We start from the raw sequence: 13,981 nt of genomic DNA on the forward strand, positions 1-13,981 counted from the left end.
TCCCCCTTGGCCTTCGGGAGATGTCCAATCCAATGCACATTTAGATATAAGAATCATAAAATGTAGTTCTCGGGAGGCAGCTCGTCTTCTCTTGCACACCTCGTTGTATTTGGCTGCCAAATTCAGCATTTCCTGGGAGCAATTAAAAAAAAAAAGAAAAAAGAAAAATGGGTTCATGGACATGGACTAACATAAGAATCAACGTACTCTTCTAATTTTCACAAAATTTTGATATATGCTATTCGAATAGTACGGTATAAGGGGAGATCCTTAGCTTACACATGGAAAAATCAGTTTTTCTGCTATATATATTGAATCAGCCAGTTTCCGTCCGGAAAATAATGCGAATCGAGATCGACTCATTCTCAAATGCTATCAAGCGTATCAAAAATATTCATGGACAAAAATATAAAAGATAAAAGTATGAAATGAGCATGGCAGAGGTACTGCTTGTTTTTGGCTAATGAATAATTGGAACAGAAGGTTCGTTGAATAGACTCTTGACCAACCGGTGAAACCTGTAAAGTTAGACAGATCCAAAAAGGCAAACCAATCCAATCTCATGGGAGTTCGTTGATGCCATCCTCCCTCACCGTTACTCCCCCCAGCTACATATCAGCATCCCCTTCCTTGCTATTTCGTGGTGATTCCGGTCCCGAAGATATTCGGAAGAAGCTCGGAATCATATTCGATTCCATCAGCGCACATAACGTAATTTGTATCCATAACTTCCCTTGGCTAATAATCCAAAATCTCAATCGCATTGATAACGGCTCACAGTTACACGATTTGTTGAATTTATAGTAAGTACTATAAAATTATGTGCAGTGGCCAAGCTAACTTCTGACGCTAAGCAAAGATTAGAACAAAAGATGAGTTGATTTAAACGGTTCAACACTTATTTTTTTTAAATAAAATTTCGAGTTCGAATCTTATTAATAAATAAAATCTTTAATCGAGATAACTTTACCCATGTCAATTGGATTTTCGAATACATGGAACACCAAAAAAAAAAAAAAAGAAGAACAAAAGGGTCAACGCACGTGGGATCAGCTTCCTGTGCTCAACAACCCATCAAACAATAATAAATTAAGAAAGAGAGATACCATTTTTTTTAATAAGGAGATACATCAACCTAATACAAAGAAATAAAATGAAATTAAAGGGTTATATTTTTCTCATTAGTAAGAATCGAACTTAGTATCTCTTTATTTCAGGTAGCGCTATGTGCCACTATACTAGGACCCCTTTATCAAAGAGAGATATCTTTTTTTCGATTACAAATAAGGTTACGATGAAAAAAATCATAAATAACTAATAAAGTGATACATATAGTCTCATTACGTATCGAATTTACGATTTCTAAGTCAATAGACGGGCATGTGTAATTGCCCTAAATATCTTTAAGGCGAGCAAACCAAACCTCAAGAATCTCCCTACTTACGGTACAACAGTCAAAACTACAACTCAACTCACTCTCCCTCTCCACATTTTCCCCTTATTATTAAAAATAAAAAGCAAAAACTAAAAAAAGAAAGGAGAATCATTTCAATGTTTTGCTTTCTGGGCCAGATTCTGTATTGAAATAGATAAAGAAGAATCCTCAGCTTCCTTCTATCTTCGCCGTAGGAGGAGAGGACCCTGAGCAATGGCGGAATCATCGGAAGAGATCCGAGCTCCTCTCTGTAAGCAGCCGGAACTGCCCTTCACTCCATTAGCATTCACATTATTGCTCGTTAGTCGTAATCCTCTCGTGTTAATGGATGTTTCCTTGCAGTGAGCAGCAGGGAACATGAGAGAACAGAGAACACCAACCCCGGCTCGTCGGAGGTCACCGAGCTACCAGAGGAGGAGGAGGAGGAGAACTCGCCTGTGAGGCAAGTGGCGCTGACGGTGCCTACGACGGACGACCCCACTCTGCCCGTGCTGACGTTTCGGATGTGGGTGCTGGGGACGGTGTCGTGCGTGGTGCTGTCGTTCCTGAACCAGTTCTTCTGGTACCGGACGGAGCCGATGACTATAACGGCCATATCGGCCCAGATTGCGGTGGTGCCACTGGGTCGGCTCATGGCTGCGCACATCACAGACCGGGTCTTCTTCAAAGGGACCCGCTGGGAGTTCACCCTCAACCCAGGGCCCTTCAACGTGAAGGAGCACGTCCTCATCACCATATTTGCCAACTCCGGCGCGGGCACCGTCTACGCCATTCACGTCGTGACGGTCGTCAAGGTCTTCTACAAGAAGCACATCACCTTCTTCGTCTCCTTGATTGTCGTCATCACCACTCAGGTTATTGTTAATTAATGAAACCTGGCTACCTTCCACCTAATTAATCATCACTAGCTCTTTCATTGAAGAATTCCTTTAGAAAGCATTCGCTTTGGAAATGATTTTCTTCATCTTTCTTGCAACATTTTTATGGTTCGGGAGCGACTGCTTAATTATAGACTAATATGCATCTATTTGTTGAAGCTTAATTTTATATTGTGATTTTTCTCATTAGTCTCTACCCACGAAGCTGAATTAAACTCGTTGATGCCGGTTAGTTGCGAAGGTTTTGATCAATATGTATGGGGGTTTGAATGGTAGGTGCTGGGGTTCGGATGGGCAGGTATATTCAGAAGGTACCTGGTGGAGCCGGCAGCTATGTGGTGGCCGGCGAACCTCGTTCAGGTTTCACTTTTCAGGTATATTAATCTCCATCTTCATCTTATCGAAATTTTTACGCACTTTTCGGGGTAAGTAATCATCAAGTTTGATAAGTGATACAAGAAGCGTGTAGTTGTCATGAGATTTAGCACGTTCAAACATTTAAAGGAAGCTTAGTGACGGCTAAAATTATATAAAAGGAAAATTAAAGAGGGACAGGCGAGAGCTTGATTAATATAATTGGGCGTGAATCTTGCAACGTTTGCTGGTGAATCTTGTGAGGAATTTCATAATTTCTTCTTGTCCTGATAAAGATGTATGAGAAAATTTATGAATGCATTTGTTTTCAGTAATTAGGACAGTTGGAGCTGATGTTTTCATCAGAAGGGACCAGTTGTTGGATCTGTGTCCTCTTCGAGCTGTCATGCTCGGAAGTTTTCGGCTCAAGTTGACACATTAATATTATTATCGACAGACCAAAAACAAAATATACAAAAAAAAGAAGAAGGAAAAGAAGTGAACCAAACCACCACCCAAATCATGAGTATCTATGTAGGGAGCATGCAAAACACAAATGCGTTGTGTTGAACTAATTCACTCCGACTTGGGAAGTGAAGGAAAGAGATATTAGTTTCAATCTTTGTTAGTGAGAATTTTTTATCTCTTTATTTTTTATTTTCTTAAAAAGGAAACTCATTTTTTTTATAAAGAGGGAAAATAATTGAAAAATAGAGATCCGAGATTTGAGGGTATTCTTATTTCAGAAAAGAAAAAGAGATTTGAGGGTATTTAGGGATTTCCATCTTCCAAGCCTAATTTGTGTGTGTGTGTGTGTATAAGCTGAACAAAAATGTTCTTGTGCGAAAACGATTCTTCTCTGAATTTCAATGCATGAATGGGAACGAATTATATGATTAGAAAGGAGACTGTGACACAATGATTAATTGCCCAAATTGATACTTCTTTAATTGGGGACGTATGATCACTAATCGGACGGCTGCCTAAACCAATAGTCAAAAGAGCTTGGCTTGCCTACTTTTGGAGAAAGGTGTTATATACCATGGTGGTACTATATAAATGATGTCGCAAGACACATAAAAATATTATTTTTATTAATAATAAATTATTTTTATTTATAATAATTTTTTTCTATTTTTATTTACATACTAAAAATCAAAATGACAAACCCTTATTAGTTTGTGATACTGCAACATGGTATTACCGTTACATATAAAAAAATTTCTTCTATTTTTGGGAAGAAAAAAAAAAGAAAATAAATGCAATTCTTTGACAATAATAACTACCGAAAATGAAGAAGAGTAGACTTCCTGTGTGTTAATACTTTCTAGTTCATCATAAGATTTGATGTTGCCGTAACTAGTTCCTCCACATTATTGATAGATAATTAACTTGTGTTAACGGGTCGTATTCGTAGTCTAGACGGTTATCCTTTATTCTTACCATGTACTACTTGCATAAAATTTGACTCCGTATATACGTTATTGGGCTCAAGAGGCCACCAACGAATTTCAAAGAGCCTGCCTGCCTTTTCCGTTTAGCAACATGACAGTAGGCCATGCAACATAAATCCACTTCCGCCCGTGGCGTACTGACATTGTTAGAAATCGGAAAGGTCTATGGTACAATCTCGAAAGGTTGATCGAAATAATTCGATGGCATGACAGGGCGCTGCACGAAAAGGAGGAACGGCCCAAGGGCGGGGTGACGCGCACCCAGTTCTTTCTGATCGCATTAACATGTAGCTTTGCATACTACGTCTTCCCGGGATACCTCTTCGAGATGCTGACCTCGCTCTCCTGGATATGTTGGATCTTCTCTAAGTCTGTCCTGGCCCAACAGCTCGGCTCTGGCCTATATGGCCTCGGCATAGCAGTGGTGGGCATCGACTGGTCCACCATCTCAGCCTACCTCGGCAGCCCTCTGGCCAGCCCCTGGTTTGCCACTGCCAATGTCGCAGCGGGCTTCGTCCTTGTCATGTACATCCTCACCCCAATCTTCTACTGGCTCAATGTCTACAAGGCCAAGACCTTCCCCATCTTCTCCGACGATCTGTTCACTGCCTCAGGACAAGAGTACAACATATCCAAGATCGTCACTTCCGACTTCACCCTGGACGTGGTGGCTTATGAGAAGGAAGGGCCACTCTATCTCAGCACCTTCTTCGCCATGACCTACGGGGTCGGCTTTGCCTCTCTGACTGCCACCGTCGTCCATGTTCTCCTCTTCCATGGACGGTATGTAATGTGACTGCACAAAATTCTTTTAGCATGGCTATCATCTGCATTACTATATATGTAAGAAAACTAATCAAATGATACTAAATGCAGAGAAATATGGGAGCAGAGCAAGGCGAGCTTCACTGAGAAGACGGCGGACATACATACGAGGCTAATGAGGAGGTACAAGCAAGTGCCGGAGTGGTGGTTTTGGCTGATCCTCGTCGTCAACATAGCGGCCACCATATTCTCCTGCCAGTACTACAACAGTCAGCTTCAACTTCCCTGGTGGGGTGTCATCCTCGCCTGCACCATCGCCATTTTCTTCACTCTCCCAATCGGCATCATCACCGCCATCACCAACCAGGTAATGTAATTTTCATAAACACTCGAAATTAAGCAATTCCTGGTATGCCTTTTGTTAATTTCCTTTGCACGATTCCCTGACCATATCGCATCTCCTTTAGTACTGTCATAGGAGAACAAAGTGATCTTCCATCATGTTATATGATGTTTGGAGCTGCTTGTTCGTGTAATGACAGACACCAGGTCTAAACATCATCACGGAGTACATCATCGGGTACCTCTATCCGGGATATCCTGTAGCGAACATGTGCTTCAAGGTGTACGGGTACATTAGCATGACGCAGGCTATCACCTTCTTGCAAGACTTCAAGCTTGGCCATTACATGAAAATTCCTCCTAGAACTATGTTCATGGCACAGGTAATTATCAAGGGCCCAAATCGAATTGATCCGAGAATTCTGAAGTCTTCATAAGTGCTGAACTGTTTTAGATGTGCCTTAGGTGGTGGGGACTCTCATAGCTGGGTTCGTGTACCTGGGCACTGCTTGGTGGCTTATGGAGACGATCCCCGACATCTGCGAGACGACCTCATCAGACAGCCCGTGGACGTGCCCGGCCGACACAGTCTTCTACGATGCATCCGTGATCTGGGGGCTGATAGGGCCCCGCAGGATCTTTGGGGACGAGGGCACGTACGAGGCCATCAACTGGTTCTTCCTAGGGGGAGCAATCGCCCCGCTCCTGGTCTGGCTGGCCCACAAGGCTTGGCCCAACCAAGAGTGGATCGGCCTCATCAACATGCCGGTCCTGATTGGGGCCACAGGGATGATGCCCCCTGCGACCGCTGTGAACTACACGACCTGGATCATAGTGGGGTTCTTTTCGGGGTTCGTGATGTATCGATACAAGCCGGAGCTATGGAAACGATACAACTACGTTCTCTCGGGAGCCCTCGACGCGGGGCTTGCCTTCATGGGGGTGCTCATATACCTCTGCCTGGGATTGGAAGGTGTGGACTTTGATTGGTGGGGGAATGACCTTGATGGCTGCTCCTTGGCTACTTGCCCTACAGCCAAAGGAGTGGCGGTTGAAGGATGCCCTGTTTTCACATAGAATAGGAGGCATATCAAGAAAGAAGGCAAAAAGATGGAAGATCATATTCATTTTCTCAGGATAGATTCAATTTCCTCTCACAATATTTGTACATATGAAATTGACGAGAGGCATAATGTATTTTCTTTTAGCTCTTTTCTAGGATGATGGATATGTTTGGTCCCAAAATTGTTACATGTGTGAACTTTCTGCCACCATGTCAAAGGATTTATGCTCATAAATCATCCAAGGTTTACGAATAGAAGCATGGTCGCATAGTCGATAACATCCTGTTGGCAGTGTCCAGGAACCTTGAGGATTCGGGACCAGAACCAAAGAATTAATCCCAGTGAAAAACGCAAAAATGGAACCCCAACCGAGGGTACAAACTGAAAAGTGGAGAAACTTTAGGGAGGAAATATAATTTTTATGCGATATCAAAGGGTCCAAACTCAATTTCCCTTAAATATGCTTGCGGCCGAGTTTGAAATAATTGCAAAAAGAGTCAGCAATATTTTCAACAAAATAAAAATCTTCTATAATTTTACCTATAAAAAAAACTTATATAGTGTTTCAATTCAACTGTCAAAAAAAAAAATTATGATTCAAAATTTTGCTAAAATAAGATTCTCATATGTTATTCGTTTTTATCTACTCTTATCTATAAATTGTGGATATTTACATATTCGAGGAAGGTTTTCACCGGGAAAAAAAAAGTATTCGGGGGTCACCTTCTATTACGTAAATCTTTGTGAAATTTTTTTTTAAGGTATGCTACTTTCATATTCATTTTCCTAAATCTTATATGTCAGTAATTGATTATTTTCGTTGTCGCATAAAGCGGTATCTTGTAAACTAATTTTTATAGGTACGAGCAATTTTCACAATATTTAAAAAAAATTCATGATTCCATGGTGCAAAGATATTGAGAATATGACAAAAATTAGCTGAGGATTAACACAAATCATTTTAGCAAAAATTTAGAATGACATGCATTTATTTATAAAAATTTAAACATGGGGATGAAAGTTTAATTGAGGTCAAACACTGGACTTTTATGCAATTATGGAAAAGACCAAGGTTGTCGTTGCAGTTGATCGTTTGAAGCCCTCATCCCAAATCTGGGTTCCAGACAGAGAAACCTTAAACCCCACAAAAGCCCCTATTCCTCCTCCTCCTTCATTGTCAATTCAACGAACCGAGACCTGAGCAGTTCCGCCGTGTCGGAGCAATGGAGGCTCAGTCGGATGGCAGAGAAGACATCACAATCTCGGCAATCAAGTCCATGCGAGCTCAGCTCGAGTCTCGCATGGAGTCCCATCGCAGCACTCAGCTCCAACTCCTCGCCTCTCTCCAATCCCTCGTCCCCGATGCCGTGTCCTCCGTCGATCTCTCCCTCCAGGTAATCTCCACCTTCAACAACCGCCCTTTCACTCCCACCCCCCCTCTACCAAACCCTAACCCTGTCCCCCATAAGCACTCTGATTCTAACCCTCGCCAACTGAGCCCTCATAGTGCCCCCACAATCCCTAAATCATACACTTCGAAGTCTTCTCCCAGTTTGATTCCCCAATCCGATAGCCATAAGTTTTTGCTCGACGAGACCGATAGCCCCTTATCCGTAGTGAGGTCCATGGTGGCAGTCTGCCTGTTGGAGCGCGTTCCTTTCACGGCAATTGACTCCTCGACTGTGCTTCGGAAGTTGGAGAACGACCAGAATGCAACCGCTGCAGAGAAGGCAGCTCTGAGGGAGGTTGGTGGGGAGTCCGGGGCGATCCTGGCTGTGGAGATGGCCCTTCGATCGATGGCCGAGGATAACGGTGGGGTTGAATTGGAGGAGTTTGTGGTGAGCGGGAAGTCCCGAGTCATGGTCCTGGGCATTGATCGAACTCGGCTTTTGAAGGAACTGCCTGAAAGCTCCCAAAGGCAGCAGGAGTCGGGCTCCGGTGATGGGAATTCGAGTCAAAATCAGGCTTTGCTGGCGGTGAATAGCAGTAGTACTGGTGGGGTTGACGTGAATGGGATATTCGGAATGGGAGGACCCGGGGCTGTCCCGAGACCTATTTCTGACATGTGGATGTATCAGGGAGGTGGGCCAATGATGGGGCCAAGAGGTGGGCCTAGAGGGGTAATGGGTATGATGGGGATGCCACCGAGAGGAGTGGGTGTCCCTTCTCCATTCCATAGGCCTCCACTGGGACCAAACTCACCAGGGGGTGGCTCGAATGTGATGCCCCAGAAGCAGAAGTCGGAGGAGGATGAGCTGAAGGATCTTGAGGCTTTGTTGAACAAGAAGTCGTTTATGGAGATGCAGAAATCGAAGACTGGGGAAGAGCTTCTGGATTTAATTCACAGGCCCACTGCAAAGGAAACTGCTGTGGCTGCTAAGGTATATCAGAATTCAAATGGCTTTTTGTGAATGCAAGTAATGAAACTTTTATCTTAGAATTTCATATCATGGACTGGATGAATTTGTTTTGGTCTTTCCTGCTGTTTTTTGTGATATTTTATGTTCGCCTGCTGGATACAATCCTCTGGCTATAGTATTGGTAGACCTTGGTTAATTGGGTAGAGTTTGCTATCAGTTCATAGAATAAATGTGATCGGCTTGGATGAAAGCATCTCATCTGATAGCTTTTATGTGTTTTCTGATCAACTATTTTATATATATATCTCTTATAGTTGAAAAAAAGTGGAATCACTTGAGAATGTTTACCTTTCTTTATGACACATGTACTGTTTGTGTTCTTAGCCGATGGATCAGTTTCATCCTCAAAACCACAAAATATTAATCGGTGGAAATGAAAATAGTTTTGATTTGGTTCATGTGGATCACTGTGGCGGTAGGAGAGGAAGGTTTTCTTTCTGCTGTTTGTTTTTTTCTTGTGTCACGAAGATCTGATTCACTTGTTTTGCACTTCTGCAGTTCAAAACTAAAGGCGGATCTCAATTAAAGGAGTACTGCTCAGCTCTGACAAAAGAAGATTGTAGGCGTCAATCTGGTTCTTTCATGGCTTGTGAGAAGGTCAGTAGAAATATATATATATATATATATATATATATATATGTATGTATTTTTGGCTATATTCGTATAGATTCTATAGGGTTCTACGTTTTTTGTTAACTCATCCCATTGATGCCTTTGTTATTTCAAAATCCGATTAGCTCTGAAGTAGGCAAATGGACTCCCATTTGGTTGTTGCCCTTCCAACTGCTACATACGTACAAATGATACGAAATGTACAAAACATCCTCTTGCTTTATGATTTTGGAAGATTTTCTTTTTCTTTTTCTTTTTTTTTTCCGGCAGGATAAGATTTAATTCTGGAAGAAAACTAGTCTTCTGGGCAAATATGAACTGATCCTTACTTTGACTTAATTGAATACTATTATAATTTATGAACATGGCAGTTTATTTTAACAGAAAACCATCTTCAGTAGAAACTTTGACTTGGCCTTCTCCCCTTTGGTTGATCCACTATACTTCACATATCCAAATGTTTTTAACTTATACTACTAGCTTTTCTTCTTTTCAGGTTCATTTTCGGCGAATAATTGCTCCTCATACTGACATCAATTTAGGGGATTGTTCTTTCCTTGATACTTGTCGACACATGAAGGTATTTCTCATATCATTTTTTTTTCCCTTTAACTCTTTAATTTGTAATGAACATTAATAATTTTGTTCCTTGACTGATATAAATCTCCTCACATATAGACCTGTAAGTATGTTCACTACGAACTTGACCCAACGCCAGATGTGCCACCAATGATGATGGGAACTGCACCACCTCCAAAGCCGTTAAAGCCACAACGTGCGGAATACTGCTCAGAGGTTGAACTTGGTGAACCGCAATGGATAAATTGTGATATTCGATCATTTAGAATGGACATCATAGGGCAGTTTGGAGTTATAATGGCAGATCCCCCATGGGACATTCACATGGAGTTGCCTTATGGAACAATGTCAGATGATGAGATGCGCAATCTCAATGTTCCTGCACTGCAAACAGATGGCCTAATTTTTCTCTGGGTCACAGGACGTGCAATGGAGCTTGGACGTGAATGGTATTTCTGCTTATCTTTCATTATTCTGAAAGAAGTTTTAATGTTCTCAGGGGTTTGGTTTTTTGGATAATTTCCGCACAAATACTTAAAATAACAGCTTGCAATATATGATTTTCTAGTACAACCTTAGCCAAATCTTGGATTTCATGTTAAAAGCTTTCGTATACAATGTCTGTGGTTATGATTTGGCTGTTAAATAGTCCAAATTGGTCAAAAGTATATTAGAATGATAATATTTGTATGCGATCGTATAAGAGTGCATACATTCACTGAAACGCTTGGAAAGCTTGCTTGGTTAAAATTAGGCATTTTTATACTACTTCACCCCTGGAAAGCTTCTTCAACCCCATCCCCCACCCCACCCTCTCCTTAAAGAAATGAACTTATCATGTTAGAATAGCCAAACTTTTTCAGTTTAGCTGTTTCCTGATAGAATCCCGCATGCCTCACAGTTTGGAACTCTGGGGATATAAGCGCGTTGAGGAAATCATTTGGGTGAAGACAAATCAACTTCAGCGGATAATCAGAACAGGACGAACAGGGCACTGGCTCAACCATAGTAAGGAGCACTGTCTTGTCGGAATTAAGGGGAATCCCGAAGTTAATAGAAACATAGATACTGATGTCATTGTTGCCGAGGTTCGAGAGACTAGCCGTAAACCAGATGAGGTCAGTGGAATGCGTTCATTAGTTCTTCTATGATTGAGTATGCTTTATTCTAATCATGTTTTTTGCTGCATTGAGTTAGACTATATAATTTCTAGCTGCAGTGCTAATTTACTTGACTGTTCATTGCCATTCTGTCCTTTCTGATGTACTTCCACAGAGTGGTTGGAAATATTTGCAGTTTTTACTTTTCAGTTGGGGTCTTCCATTAACACAGTTATTGTCTGGCAGATGTACCCTTTGCTCGAGAGAATAAGTCCAAGGACAAGAAAGTTGGAGTTATTTGCTCGTATGCACAACACTCACGCTGGGTACTCTTCTCTCACTTGTAGGGTTGGGTTGTTCATTGTTTGGGTTTCGCTACAATGAAAGTGAAACTGACTGAGCCTGTGTGGCTCTAGGAGGCACACGCATGCAGACTCATGACAATAAGGAGTTATAATTATGATGACAATAAGCTAGTAGTTAGTTTTTCCTCGCATGAAACTTTTAATATTATAACGTTTGGGCCGTTATTACATGGACAATAGGCTTTCATGTTTGACTTGGATTCAGTTGCATCTCACTTAGAATCATCTGCCTGTTCTTGTTCCAAGACATTGGTGGCTTCATTCTATACTTATACAATTATTTAAACAATGCCAGATGGATATCCCTTGGGAATCAGCTGAATGGAGTGAGGTTAGTGGATGAGGGACTCCGAGCACGTTTCAAGGCAGCTTATCCTGATGTGGAGGTGCAGCCTCCATCTCCTCCTAGGGCTTCAGCAATGGAAATTGACCCAAGGTCTACTCAAATGAGGAGCCCATATGCGGGGCCTGAAGCGAAGTCCACGTCTGCGCAGATTCCCGAGCCTGCAGTATCAGGAGGTGCATATGCCTCTGCAGAGAAGCCAGGGGCTGCAGATATTGATATTGTCGGGTGAAGAACAACGTAACATTTTTTTTTTAAAGATAAGCTGCTGACTGTTTCGATATGGAAGTTCTCTTGACAGCCTCCTGGACTTTTCACATGCGCCAAGTCTCTGCTTTCCTCCCCAGCCATCGAGTTCGAGGATAGTACCATCCGTTCCATTTTTTTCATTTTATTTCAGCCAGTGTATTTGATTTTTCATGCCGATGATGGTTTGGCGGTGTATTTATCTTCATGCCGTTTGCACATAGGAGAAATTTCCCACATTTTTCCACGGCAAAAAGGGAAAGAATTTTGTAATCTGAGGTCTTAGAGGTAAACATTATGGAGTTGTCGAAGTCAGGTGTCTGTTTTTTCGAGTTCCATCATCTTGACTCTCTGTATTTTGTTCATCGACCTTTCCCCGATAGAGCTGCAAAACTGTGGACTAGTTCTCATATCACATGCTCCACCAGTGATGGAGCAAACCGACGAACTTTCGGTTGGTCATTCGCCTTAAACAAGCAGTGAATATCTCAATCAAGTGGCTCGATGTCTTGTAATGCCGAATCGTAGTAGCATTTAGTCACATTGCCCTGATTTATAATTGAACTGCTCTTATTAATCTTAAGAGCTAGGATAGCTCCTTTTTTTGCTCGATAAGAGCTTGGATAACTCAAAAAACATAATTTACAGGTGATGAGAAACATAAAATTGCAAAGGAAATTAAAATAAGAAAAATCAAAATCAAAATTCCACTCGGGTCATTCGCTCCAGTACTTCTCATCACCATCCGCATCCCTCCGCCGCTCTCCCTCCTCGTCGTCGCTGCTCCCGGCCACCAGGCTCAACTTGAACCGCCGCACATCCTCCACCGCAGCGCTCCTGAACATACCCACGTCCACTGCCCCCGACACCATGTGGTATCCACGGTGTCCCAGCTCCTCCGGCGGGTCGAACGGCATTGCGAACCCTGCCAAATATGCCCCGCCGCCGTCTTTCTTCATCGAGCCTAGCACTCCCTTCTCCGCCTCCCTCATCATCTGCCTCACCTTCTTGTTCCCCGGGTCCCACAGGTACCCCAAGCTCGCGCTCAGATCCAACGGCCCCATCTGAATGCAGTCGACCCCGTCGACAGCCGCGATCTCCTCCACCTTCTTCACCCCCTCCTCGCTCTCAACCTGGCACATGATCAGAAGCTCCTCCCCGTAATTGGTCAGGTACCCGTCGTCGATCCCGTAATCCGATGCCCGGACCACCGTGTGGGCTGACCCGCGGATGCCCTGCGGCGGGAACCGGCAGTAGGACACGGCCTTCCTGGCTGACTTCGCTGACTCGATCATCGGGAACATGATTCCCTGCGGGCCGAGATCTAGGGCTTTCTTGGCCCAGGTCGGGCAGCTGTCCGGGAGGCGGAGGATGGCGGGGGTGCGAGTGGCGCCGAGCGCACGGAGGCAGTGGAGGGCGTCGGATATGCCGCCGGGCCGTGCTCCATGTCGACGACGGCGAAGTCGTAGCCCGCGAGGCCCGCGATCTCGGCGATCGTGGGGGAGAAGGAGAGGAGGAAGATACCGTACAGGGTCTCGCCGTTCTGGAGGCGGGACTTGAGGGATGCGTTGGTGGCTGAGGTGGCCACGACAGGAGAGAGGTCGGAGGGGTCGGCGGAGGAGGAGGATCGGAGTGGGGCCAGGTTCTTGAAGGGTGGGCCATGACTGTGAGTGGTTATGGGTTTGAAAGAAGATCGGACGATGCAGGATTTGGGAGGGATGGAGGGGAAGGGCTTTGGCTTTTTGAGGGTCGAGAGGGATGAATTTTGGGCGGCGATGGAGGAGACGGCGGAGGCGGCCATTTTCAGGGTTCACGGAGCTCAGTAGGCGGGACAGTATCGAGTTGAAAAGGGCGATAGAGAGAGAGAGAGAGAGAGAGAGATGGGCGAGTGAGTGAAAGCCACGTGCGGATTTGACAGATTCCGACCGATTTACCGGTCTATGTCCGGTCCGAAACGTGTACCTTTGGGCCGGAATTAGGCAGGACATCTATATATATATATTTTTTTCATCAGGAAAAATGAA

The 13,981-nt window shown here is 43.6% G+C and overlaps 3 protein-coding genes across 3 annotated transcripts; 2 read left to right on the forward strand and 1 right to left on the reverse strand.

The window, feature by feature from the left end:
- Positions 1 to 1,442: 1,442 nt before the first annotated feature.
- LOC116215398 (oligopeptide transporter 7) lies at positions 1,443 to 6,546 on the forward strand. Its single transcript, XM_031551101.1, has 7 exons — positions 1,443 to 1,685; positions 1,778 to 2,289; positions 2,590 to 2,687; positions 4,335 to 4,904; positions 4,998 to 5,253; positions 5,429 to 5,611; positions 5,694 to 6,546. The coding sequence occupies exons 1-7, from the start codon at positions 1,649 to 1,651 to the stop codon at positions 6,303 to 6,305; spliced, it is 2,268 nt and encodes a 755-aa protein (XP_031406961.1). The 5' UTR covers positions 1,443 to 1,648; the 3' UTR covers positions 6,306 to 6,546.
- Positions 6,547 to 7,397: 851 nt separating this feature from the next.
- On the forward strand, positions 7,398 to 12,295 carry LOC116207394 (N6-adenosine-methyltransferase MT-A70-like). Its single transcript, XM_031540348.1, has 7 exons — positions 7,398 to 8,673; positions 9,211 to 9,309; positions 9,821 to 9,904; positions 10,003 to 10,352; positions 10,805 to 11,021; positions 11,250 to 11,329; positions 11,664 to 12,295. Exons 1-7 carry the CDS (start codon positions 7,516 to 7,518, stop codon positions 11,941 to 11,943), a joined length of 2,268 nt encoding a protein of 755 aa, XP_031396208.1. The 5' UTR covers positions 7,398 to 7,515; the 3' UTR covers positions 11,944 to 12,295.
- A 195-nt stretch (positions 12,296 to 12,490) lies between these two features.
- On the reverse strand, positions 12,491 to 13,836 carry LOC116207551 (2-keto-3-deoxy-L-rhamnonate aldolase). Its single transcript, XM_031540585.1, is given in 2 exon segments — positions 12,491 to 13,392; positions 13,395 to 13,836. Coding segments are annotated over 2 exon segments (1,083 nt in total). The 5' UTR covers positions 13,759 to 13,836; the 3' UTR covers positions 12,491 to 12,673.
- Between the last annotated feature and the right edge of the window lie 145 nt (positions 13,837 to 13,981).

This window comes from Punica granatum, chromosome 1 (genome assembly GCF_007655135.1).
Source record: "Punica granatum isolate Tunisia-2019 chromosome 1, ASM765513v2, whole genome shotgun sequence".
NCBI lineage: Eukaryota > Viridiplantae > Streptophyta > Magnoliopsida > Myrtales > Lythraceae > Punica > Punica granatum.

What these genes read in the sequence shown, in the direction of transcription:
- LOC116215398 (XM_031551101.1), top strand. Translation starts at nt 1,649, where the DNA reads ATGGCGGAATCATCGGAAGAGATCCGAGCTCCTCTCT. An exon ending in GTTCAGGTTTCACTTTTCAG is followed by an intron (nt 2,688 to 4,334) that starts GTATATTAATCT and finishes ATGGCATGACAG; the next exon opens with GGCGCTGCACGAAAAGGAGG. An exon ending in GTTCTCCTCTTCCATGGACG is followed by an intron (nt 4,905 to 4,997) that starts GTATGTAATGTG and finishes TACTAAATGCAG; the next exon opens with AGAAATATGGGAGCAGAGCA.
- LOC116207394 (XM_031540348.1), top strand. Translation starts at nt 7,516, where the DNA reads ATGGAGGCTCAGTCGGATGGCAGAGAAGACATCACAATCTCGGCAATC. An exon ending in ATGGAGCTTGGACGTGAATG is followed by an intron (nt 10,353 to 10,804) that starts GTATTTCTGCTT and finishes CATGCCTCACAG; the next exon opens with TTTGGAACTCTGGGGATATA. An exon ending in CTAGCCGTAAACCAGATGAG is followed by an intron (nt 11,022 to 11,249) that starts GTCAGTGGAATG and finishes ATTGTCTGGCAG; the next exon opens with ATGTACCCTTTGCTCGAGAG.